Source organism: Drosophila nasuta, chromosome 2R (assembly GCF_023558535.2).
Source record: "Drosophila nasuta strain 15112-1781.00 chromosome 2R, ASM2355853v1, whole genome shotgun sequence".
In the NCBI taxonomy this organism is placed as follows: Eukaryota; Metazoa; Arthropoda; class Insecta; order Diptera; family Drosophilidae; genus Drosophila; species Drosophila nasuta.
In genome coordinates this window covers 10,421,046-10,431,144 of record NC_083456.1, presented here as the reverse complement: position 1 = coordinate 10,431,144, position 10,099 = coordinate 10,421,046, and the positions used below count along the sequence as shown (strand labels likewise).

The window sequence follows — 10,099 nt, the reverse complement described above, 5'->3', positions numbered from 1 at the left end:
ATTGCTATGAAAGATTCTGATTTGTCGTTTTCACTTTTGATACGCGACTAGACTTTTATTGCAGGCAACAAAAGAGAGCCCGCCAAATACATATTACAGAGTTTGTATAGCTCTATGCGAAAGTAGTATATATAAATTTCAGGAATAACATAGAAATTGTAGCTCTGTCAACGGCCGTTTCAGTCGTGTATCCTCGTTTTTCACATTTTCGTTCGTATATCGCTTACTTCTTCTTGGGGAAGAGTGATTCCTTAGCCTCATCGACAAGATCCAGCGCCAAATACTTCAAATCCTGCAAAGATGTGGGGAAGTTCTTGATGGGCTCAATGGGAACCTCCTCTCCTGGCTTCACGCCCTTGATGAAATTGTAGGCTACCGCGAATATCTTGCGACCCTCGAACAACACAATGCGCGCATTTTCCTCAGCCTGTCGTGGATAGCACAAGGAGGCGACAGTACCAGCACCAATGGTCGTATACACAATCTTCTTAAAGACGCCGCCACGTGCTGCGAAGATGAAACCCGCCAAGCCGCCCATGACAATAGCACCGCTGCGATGCATCGAGTTCTGTGGCTCGTTCAGGAAGTCTATGGAACGCTGTGTGTGATCCTTAGCCGTCTGGTAATAGTCCGAGACCACCGATGTGCGTTCCGCAACCATGTTATAGCCGCTCTTCAGCTCCAAGCGCACTGTGCGCACGCCGCTTTCCAGATTCGTGTAAAGCGCATTTTTTGATTGGGCTCGCTCTGAATGGCTTTTGGGCCTGGGGGATGATTGATATAGAGATCCATATGTAGGCATAAATGATTGGCACTCACTTTGATGGCCGCAAGCTACCGTACACGGGCAGATCGCTGGGTTTGCAAACCAACGGATCAGTTGTCGGTGTGCTTTGTGGTGTTGCGGCGCCGACTGCGACGGCAGCAGCAATCATTGATGATGTGCGTAGCATTCTCAATCTGTTGCTACTGGCTACTCGTTAAGCACTAACGTCTTGAAGTGTCTGCAAATTTATCGTTTTTGGTAAATGATTAGAATTTTTTGATTTATAAAAAGATGTTGTGTTGGTTTTTTACCTCAGTTTGTTTGAAGCAGCGTTGCATAATGTGTCATAGTACGATACGATTGCTTGACGAATGCTTACGAAACAGCTGATTGTCGTACAGCCTGACTGAAGTTGAGCGCCGCCTTTTTGAATTTACTTATTGTTTTCGAAATACAGCAGTTGCTATTTAGTCATTCATAATCTCTATGTAATTATTTGATTAAATAAAAATCAACTTTTAATTTTTCCTATAAAGGCGACATTAGCAGTCATTTTATGTTTACAGCAATAAAGTTTCAGAAGCACTGCACCAGCAATCTGGCAACATTGTCATAGTTTCAAGACGCTAACAACAGCTGCGCTCAATGTTAATGTTATCGGTCTGTTATGTTTAGGGTTACCGTTGCAGGGGTAAGAAGAAGACACTTGTTTTCTTAGCAGGTCTCGCGACTCGCGAGTAAAACAATATTTCGAAATAATGAAATAGTAATAATATACTTGGCTTGAGATGAGGCACCAATGGCAAAGAATTATTCATTGTGACATTAGCAGGTGAGTGCCAGCAGCTATTAATAGTAAATACATTGTTTCACACTTGTACGATTAAGCAATAACATTTTGAACATAACATTTTAACATTTTCGTTTGGCCCACAAATGAAAAATGAAAAAAAAAACAAACGAAAGAACAGAATTGAAAAAGTAAATAAACCGTTATAAACATTTGTGCAGGCAATAATAAACAGCGGGCTGGCACTTACAACTTCAACTAGAATTAAACAAAACCTCAAAAGTGAAATTTAAGGTGTGTGTGATAAAGATTTCTTTGCACCACCCGCCACCCACTTGAGTTTGTAATGTTATCAGTGCCCGAGGCGCGCTAAAATCCCCCACAACAACAACTGCAACAACAGTGAAAGCAAATGCTCAAGGACGCAGAATAAAAGTAGGTGACATGAGCATTTAGAAACAAAATCAGGCCATTTAAATCATTAACTAACCAATTGTATTGACCAATTATCAATTCTAGCAGTGGGAGTTTAATTCGAAGCCAAGTTGGAGTAACAGCAGCAATAACAGCATTCAACGGAAGAGGCAAACGTGCGCACAATACAAAAACACCGAGACAACAACAACAAAATAATAAGCAATTAATGGGGGCCATGAATCAACAACAGCGACAGCAACAACAACAATTAAAACAGCGACAACAAACATACAACAAGAGGAACAATAAAAACTGACTAGTTATAGGGCAAGCGCAAGCCAAACATTTAAATATTTAATCGAAGCAGAGCACTTGAGCAATAAAAACCTAGTCATAATTATTTCATATGGAACCGACCGCAGAATCCAAGTTTAGGTACGTATATTAGAAGTATAATACATATATAACCAAAGAAAAGCCCCTATTGAATGCAGTAGGGTAACGCCCATAACATTTTTTATTTTTGTATTCATTACATAATTTTATTATTCATTACATAAATATATATTTTTTTGTTTTCTCTATATAAATTGCACTCATGTGCAGCGATGTTGACGAGTACGGCTTTAAGAGGGGCGAGAAGTTCGACTACAAGGACTACGGCAAGTTTATGGACAGTTACTTAAAGACATTGACTCGACGACGCATCAAATGGGAGTCGATTATACGAGAAAATCCTGAACTCATTTTGAATACGAAATTGAAGCGATACATACGCAAAGGAATTCCAGGACCATATCGTACCGATGTCTGGATGAAAATCAGTGGTGCCGAAGCGGCACAGAAAAAAAATCCCAATCTATATCGTAGTCTATTGAATATCGATCATTTTATTAAGGAAATCAGCGATTCCATATCAATCGATCTACCTCGTACTTTTCCCGACAATATCCACTTTGATTCTAAAAAGGAACGACTCTTTAACATACTCTGCGCCTATGCGCATCACAATCGCGATGTTGGCTACTGTCAGGGCCTCAACTATATAGCCGGCCTGCTGCTCATTGTCACTGACGATGAGGAGAAATCCTTTTGGCTACTCAAGCACATCGTGGAGAACATTGTGCCGCAGTATCATTCACATAACATGGCCAGCTTGTTGCGGGACTTGGCTGTTTTCCGCGAGCTGGTCATAAAGCGAGTGCCGGCTGTCAATCGACGAGTGGAGGATTTGGGTAAGTCGTGACAATACTTTATTAAGTGCAATCGTTATTTATCTACTCTTGTTTTAGGCTTGCCATATGCGGTCATAGCCAGCAAATGGTTTATTTGTATTTTTGCTGAGGTGCTGCCAGTTGAGACTGTGCTGCGTATTTGGGATTGCGTTTTTGCCGAGGGCTATAAAGTATAAGATACCTCATTTTTGATCGAATATATAATAATGGTACTTGCATTTTCCAGATTGTGTTTCGTGCAGCGCTGGCTTTGTTTATAACACACAAAAACCTCATATTGGAGTGCGAGGATATTGCTGCATTGGCCAATCTATTTCGCGATACCATGATCCAGGGTAGTATTGTCACCGACTGCCATAGCTTCATAGATTCCATGTTCTCTATACGTTTGAAACGTAGTGAACTTGAAAGCTTGCGCAAAGTCGCTGTGCTAAATGAACACATGAGCAACAAATAATCAAAGACAACAAGACAACACAGAACAAATAAGATAAAAGACCCAACTAGAACAAAACAAATATAATGAAAGAAGCAATCGTAAAATTCAATTATTAGAGAAGTAGATTAAATGTGTGTCCAATATATACAATTGTAATACTTGTAGGTAACATTTTATGTGTGTATTTGTGTGTATAACCCCATTGTAGCCAATGCATTTTGAGTATTATTCGACTAAACAAAAAAATCAAACATAATATGATACCAAAGTCAAATTCCATTTCGTGAAAAAAAATTAAACAACATTAGCAGTAGTTGTAGTTGTTGCCAAAAACAATATATTATAGATGACATCTTCCGCCTACACGCTAAATACATGAGTATGAATACGTTTTGTGCATTATTCATACTTTCAATGTGTTCTTGATTTTTGTTGTTATTCGATGAAGTATTTATTTTGAACAATGCCACTGAGTGTTTAGGTAATTTCTAGATTTACACTTATATAAATGTATGTATTTTATAAATGGCTTTTAAATTGTTATATAGTTGCAAGCAAATGCCTAACTGTTAATTAAACGCTATGTACAAACAAACACAAAACAAACGAACGAACGAACAAAGAACTCACTAAAACTATATATTTACATTAACTGTGTATATTGTTTACTGTTTATTGTTTGTCAATGAGCAGACACGCTTTGTCGTATGTAGAAATACTCACTGTCTACACTGATATACATACATACATATATTTATACTATATATACACAAAAAGCATATACATATGTATATATCCTGAAATATAATTTGAGGAATTGATTTGTTAATACATGCATAATTTGTGTATGTAACTATGTACGCCTTTCAGGCTAAAACTAACGAACCAACAAACAAACAACAAAACAAACACAACACAAACACACACTAACTATAAATGCTACAATGTGTCGTCGTTTGTTTAGTGCAACAAAATGCTTTTTAAATAAATATTACGGCTATTATATTTGTTAAAAACTTTCAAAACTCCAGTGTTTTCTTTATATTGCATTTCAATTTATTTAAAAGTGTTACATGTTATAGAGGGAAGACATAAATAAATTAAGAACTACACTAGGATTAAATATTATAGTTTCAAATTTTCATAGCATACTTTTTGGGGTATGCTATAATTTCTAATTTTAACAACTGGAAAGGAGATGTAATTCTTATGTGAATATTTTAAATATTCTTTGGTTAATGAGAAACTAGTCCAGTTCAGCTTGCAATTTATGGCATTCCACAATGAGCACCGCACATGGGCTCCGAGGATAAGGCAAGCGAAGTGAGCAGTGTGCGACGTCCTGGATGTACTCCTAGATTCTCCCAATTGATCCAGGAGAGACGTGCCGTTAAATCGCTGGTATTCCAATTGGCACGATCTGCTTTGATTTCGCCTCTCAGACACTTCTCCACATAGGTGAGAGGATCGTAGTCCGTTTGCAGAACCTCTCGCAGCAGTGATATATAGGCGATAGCCAATCGTAGTGTGTCAATCTTGCTAAGACGCTTCTCGTATGGAAATGTGGGCACATGGACGCGCAGTTCATCAAAAGCTGAATTTATGCTACTGCTGAGCGCAATGAAGAAATAGAGGAATAGAGATACAAATGGGAATGCTCATTAGTTCTGTTGCAAAGTGCAAGATGAGTTAAGTGTGAAATGGAAAAGACCATTTAGTGTACCCAGTTGGTGCGGACCTCTGGATGCGTTTTCTTTCCCGCACATTCGCCTGCTGCCTTTGAATCTTATAGCTCGATGCCGCAGCTGCTCCATAGCTGCCATTGTTTGGTCCGGGTCCCGAGCTGGGTCCAGGAACGCCACCTCCACCGTTGCCTCCTGCAGTTCCAGCACCGCCGCCGCCGCCGCCGCTGCTGCTGGCACTCGGACTATTGCACATCATGGGCGTGGCACTATTGGAATTGAGCCCCACCAGCGTATTGGTATTCGTAGAGGAGTCTAGTAGATTTTCTGAAATTCATAAAACTTTTATCAATTGATGGAATCTAGTGGACTCACTCTTGAATCAAACTTACCATTATTGTGCTGCAAATAATGCTGCTGAATGTGGCGGAGATTGTTGGAGCTAAGACGCAATCCAGAGCCACCTGAGGAGATGCCACCTGGTGCACCTCCAGGAGCACCGACGCCACTTTGATGTTGCCCTGCATAGATGCAGGAAGGCAGTTCATTGATAAGATCGTCATCAAAGTTATGATATGGCAAATGGCTGTGAAAAAATCCCAATTTTTAGAATAATGAACATTTTTAGACAGCCTTTCCCGACGGCCATCGCTGGGGAATCATAATAATATTAGCAAAATAAAATATTAGCGAATAAAAACGAAATGCAATTGTTTTCCCCGTGTTAAATTTTTTAGGCCGCGTCACTTTTTGTAGTTTAGTATAATACATAGTTATTTATTTTCCTAAAATATACTTCTTTTAAATACACTTTTACTAAATTTCCTTTCCCTACCTTATTGGTGGAGACGAGGATGAATCTGGTAATTGATTGCGCGACATTTTTTTGTAAAATGCGAATTGGTTATTTAAAAATTGAGAACTTAATTTAAAACGTATGTTTGTAGTTGGTAAGAGCACTGCTTGCTTTCTGTAATAAGTTTAAATTTGTAATGAGAACATCTCCTGGGAATTCTGGTCCTTTTATACCATCGCAGATCCAATTGGAAATGCCACAACTCAGACAAAGGTCCTGTTTTGCTCAGTGGCTGTATCAACCCCTAAAATATCCTTGCAACTATTCGCCTGGATTCAGTGGGCGGAGCTTGTCAAGTACTACAGGGTGATTTTGCCATAAGTTGTTTCGGAAGCTGTGAGAAAATTATAGGGCATTTATGTTTGGGACAACCTACTATATGATAAGAGTTAATCATTTTATAAAATTATATATATTATATACAACTCGAATTTGTGAAAATATTTTAAAGAACAAAATGAATGAATTTTTTACTTTGGCTAAAGCATTTAAGAATAAAAAGTATGTTACTTGATAAGCAAAAATATTTCTAAAGCATTTAAGGAAAATAATTGGATAGACGCAACATATGTATGTATTAGCAACATAATTTTGAAAATATAAATTATTCAATAAAGGAACAGTTTTTTTATTTATTGTCAAAAATTGTAAGCAAGTTAAAAACGAAATTAATTTATTTAGAAATAAAAATACAAAAAGTCAGAAATATATTTTTCTTTAATTTTTATGTATCATACATATACGTATTATAATAAGAAAATTATTATTTTTTCAATTAGTTTTTTCAACGTAATTACATATTTTATTTTCTTCATCGTGTTTCTTTCTTCGGCCCTAATCTTTTTGCTAATGAAATGCTTTCCCTACATATATTTTTACAATATTTCAAAATTAATAGTCTGTAGTGTATACAGATGGTCTCCATATCTGTCAACGATAAATAAAACATTTCCGCTTTCTTTGTTTATCTTCACCTGTTACTGACAGTTTGCCATTATATTCGACGCAGCAGGCGGCCACCATGTTTGTTCCTGCTTCTCTCTTCTTACTTGGGTTACTTGGATTCAGAGGACTCCAAATGGGACTCTCTCGCGCACTCGCTCTGCTTAGTAACTTTAACCCTATTGATGCTGCCATATGCAAGGAAAGGTGGTCAGTGAACAGCGTAGTCTGTTAGTAATTTGATCACAACATGATGGCTTCTCAATTTCAAAGGCTGATCGCGATCCAACCTGTTGACATTTTGTGGTCTCGAATCGAAGCTACAATGGGATTCCCACGAGAATAGCAAATGAGCGTGAAGTTGCGACAATTAGAACTGCTTACGGATCATTAAACCAATGCCGCGCAATCTATAGAGTCAGCACAGCAGATAGGGAACCACTTGAAACCGCAGAGATGTCAATGTCACAGACAGAGCAATTGTTGAAATTGAATTATGTTTATTTGATGTTTTGGTTTACGCACAAATTAGCTACGTCAGAATCACACCGCCCCGCCCCGACAGGCGAAACGACGTTAGGTCACGTGACCGAAACCCTGAGGCGCGAAAAACCAGCGCCGGCAAAGTTGAACAATGCCAAACAATATGCGGATGCGCAAACCTTTTCATTACCCGTCAAATTGGTCGGCACACGCGCCGGCGCACACTCCGCACCCTTCACGCACACACACACATACAAAGCTGATGACAGTAATCAGTTTTGATGCAGGGTAAGTGCTCAGCACCCTTTGGAACAGTCGCCTGGTACTGAAGCAAGCCCAAAGCTGACATCCTTAAGTGAAATCTTGTTACAAACCAATGTAAACACGATTGTTAATTTAACTTTTGCAATTGCCGCAGCTACCCCCGATCGTATAACTATAACTATGACTGGTACCTTTATTTGCAGTGACGATTCATTGTTGGTGTTGTTGGAGTGCGGCGGATATGTCATCGGACCACAATTAAATTATCGCATTTCGAGCGAGAGCGCCGGTCTTCGTAGCAAGGCGATAATCGCCCAAAGCACACTTCCACTTGGACTTGACCGACTGTGGGAAAAAAGCGGAAATACTATAAATACTATACAACAATCTTATTTGATTTGCATATTCGTATTCTCGAATGCAAGTAGAGCTCTTGCTTGGGGAGGGGTCTTAAGCACTGACAAACTCATTAATTGGGCAGCTATATTCATATATTTATTTAGGAATTGATTAAAAGGGGTTCGTTTTAGCTGTATTATTGGCTGTATTCGATTGAAGAGTAAATAACTTACAAGTAAGTGAACTACTCTGATTCTTCAGGAATAAATAGTAAGATTATACTTGCGACAAAGCAATAAATTTCATAATATAAATTTATATACGAGCAATATATAACATACAGATCGATTAGTATTATGGATCCGATGCGGATCCCCGATATTTCCAAGAAAGTATTTGGTTTTGTGGCTTTAAGTAAATATTACAAATTTAGTATTTCGATTGCAACATTTCAAATAAGATTATTACAAAGCAAATCGATTATAAATTGGAAAAAATAAGTAAATTTAATATATTATAATAATTAAATATAAATATGACAACAATATTACGCATTATTAGTCAGAAAACTGATTTAAGAAAGATTTCGCATAAATAAACAATTCTACGTAAAATAATATTTACGACAAACTAACACAAAATATGACTGATAATTTACATAGTTGTGGATTTCTCATGATTTGTGCGTAATTGTTAATCTCAAATCTCAACTCAGGCAAGTCATGTTAAAATAATTTCATTCAAGGGTTGACACACAGCGGCGACCCGCAAGGAATAACAACGGGAAACAGATTGATAGTGTCAAGAAGTTTGCTTGGTGCACTCAACTGGAGCAACAGCCATCAAGGACACACTCCCAACAGACGCACACACACACACACACACCAGCCTCGCCACTCCCCTGTACTGTTCACAGCCTAGGGCAGAACAGGATCGAGGACTTGCGTCTGGAACATATCGATTAGCGCTTTGCATCCACACCAGAAATAGGCAAAGCAAATTTGTCTGTGAACTTGAATAGCACACACAGTTTTCCACAGGATAATCTCATCCCACCCCCATCCCTAAACTCTCCAACCCTCGACCGCAATTCGGTGCGTCAGTTAGAACTGCTTAAATCAATTGTCTGCGAAATTGTTTGTTTATTTTGATGCTGTTTAATGCGTGTTAAATCCCAGCCAGTTTATGCGGTTACGCTTTAAAAATATCCTGGGAAAAGTAAACAGCTTCCACCTCTTCCACCTTATGAGGTGAATTTCGTCAAGGACCTGAGCTTTTCCATAAGCTGAATTCTAAGGAAGCTTTTGGGTTTGAAACTCTTTTTGATTAAGCTTTTAAGGGAATATTTTAAGCTCACAGTAGCTGTTTATTTTAGTTGGATTCTTTATACAATTTGCCGCAATCTAATCTAAGCAAAATTATTGAAATGAACGTCAAGCAAAAAAATATTTTGGCATAAGTATTTTAAGAAGCCAACAAGAAGTTCAAACTGCCTAATCTACATAGGAAACAAATTAATAAAAGATTTGCAGTTGTTTACAGTTTCATATAAGTTTTTTTTTCATACTACTTTATTATATATATAGTTTTCATAATTAAACTCTTGAAATATTCCTGATTGAATATTTAGTCTTTTTAATTTATGATAGTGTTTACTTTACTAAATTTTAGTTGAACGTACATCATCTTTCAGTATTAATTTCGACAGTTAGCAACTGCTTAGTAATCGTATTGTACAAGTGTATTATGGCATCATCATTATTTGTTAAACAATAACCTGAGGGTTATTTAAGTTCAAGTCGATTGCGATGCCATTCAGCTGTCAATTAAATGCGAATTTGTACCATGTTTTACAGTGTTCGAGTGCCAGTTGTTTTTTATTGTTT

General features: G+C 37.8%; 3 protein-coding genes across 4 annotated transcripts; 1 reads left to right on the top strand and 2 right to left on the bottom strand.

The window, feature by feature from the left end:
* Positions 1 to 20: 20 nt before the first annotated feature.
* Positions 21 to 1,227, bottom strand: LOC132784817 (MICOS complex subunit Mic27). Its single transcript, XM_060790686.1, has 3 exons — positions 1,078 to 1,227; positions 820 to 1,004; positions 21 to 764 (listed from the first exon to the last, which is right to left on the bottom strand). The coding sequence occupies exons 2-3, from the start codon at positions 951 to 953 to the stop codon at positions 224 to 226; spliced, it is 675 nt and encodes a 224-aa protein (XP_060646669.1). The 5' UTR covers positions 954 to 1,004; positions 1,078 to 1,227; the 3' UTR covers positions 21 to 223.
* A 225-nt stretch (positions 1,228 to 1,452) lies between these two features.
* LOC132784815 (growth hormone-regulated TBC protein 1) lies at positions 1,453 to 4,661 on the top strand. The gene is made up of 6 exons (XM_060790682.1): positions 1,453 to 1,598; positions 1,778 to 1,991; positions 2,076 to 2,408; positions 2,580 to 3,208; positions 3,266 to 3,378; positions 3,435 to 4,661. The coding sequence occupies exons 3-6, from the start codon at positions 2,380 to 2,382 to the stop codon at positions 3,663 to 3,665; spliced, it is 1,002 nt and encodes a 333-aa protein (XP_060646665.1). The 5' UTR covers positions 1,453 to 1,598; positions 1,778 to 1,991; positions 2,076 to 2,379; the 3' UTR covers positions 3,666 to 4,661.
* Positions 4,662 to 4,680: 19 nt separating this feature from the next.
* Positions 4,681 to 6,549, bottom strand: LOC132784816 (transcription factor ATOH1). 2 transcript variants are annotated; one of them, XM_060790684.1, is made up of 4 exons: positions 6,165 to 6,549; positions 5,722 to 5,915; positions 5,371 to 5,656; positions 4,681 to 5,255 (listed from the first exon to the last, which is right to left on the bottom strand). In XM_060790684.1, exons 1-4 carry the CDS (start codon positions 6,209 to 6,211, stop codon positions 4,916 to 4,918), a joined length of 867 nt encoding a protein of 288 aa, XP_060646667.1. In that variant the 5' UTR covers positions 6,212 to 6,549; the 3' UTR covers positions 4,681 to 4,915. The 2 variants fall into 2 exon arrangements, with proteins under 2 accessions (XP_060646667.1, XP_060646668.1); XM_060790685.1 differs by having other exon boundaries at positions 4,682 to 5,255; positions 5,386 to 5,656.
* Between the last annotated feature and the right edge of the window lie 3,550 nt (positions 6,550 to 10,099).

Excerpts from the sequence above, each read along its gene's own strand:
- LOC132784817 (XM_060790686.1), bottom strand. The coding sequence starts at position 953 with ATGCTACGCACATCATCAATGATTGCTGCTGCCGTCGCAGTCGGCGCC. Across the intron at positions 765-819 it reads GGTAGCTTGCGGCCATCAAA|GCCCAAAAGCCATTCAGAGC; the intron begins GTGAGTGCCAAT and ends ATCATCCCCCAG.
- LOC132784815 (XM_060790682.1), top strand. The coding sequence starts at position 2,380 with ATGGAACCGACCGCAGAATCCAAGTTTAG. Across the intron at positions 2,409-2,579 it reads ACCGCAGAATCCAAGTTTAG|CGATGTTGACGAGTACGGCT; the intron begins GTACGTATATTA and ends ACTCATGTGCAG. Across the intron at positions 3,209-3,265 it reads TCGACGAGTGGAGGATTTGG|GCTTGCCATATGCGGTCATA; the intron begins GTAAGTCGTGAC and ends CTCTTGTTTTAG.
- LOC132784816 (XM_060790684.1), bottom strand. The coding sequence starts at position 6,211 with ATGTCGCGCAATCAATTACCAGATTCATCCTCGTCTCCACCAATAAG. Across the intron at positions 5,916-6,164 it reads TCCTCGTCTCCACCAATAAG|CCATTTGCCATATCATAACT; the intron begins GTAGGGAAAGGA and ends ATTTTTTCACAG. Across the intron at positions 5,657-5,721 it reads TTATTTGCAGCACAATAATG|AAAATCTACTAGACTCCTCT; the intron begins GTAAGTTTGATT and ends TATGAATTTCAG.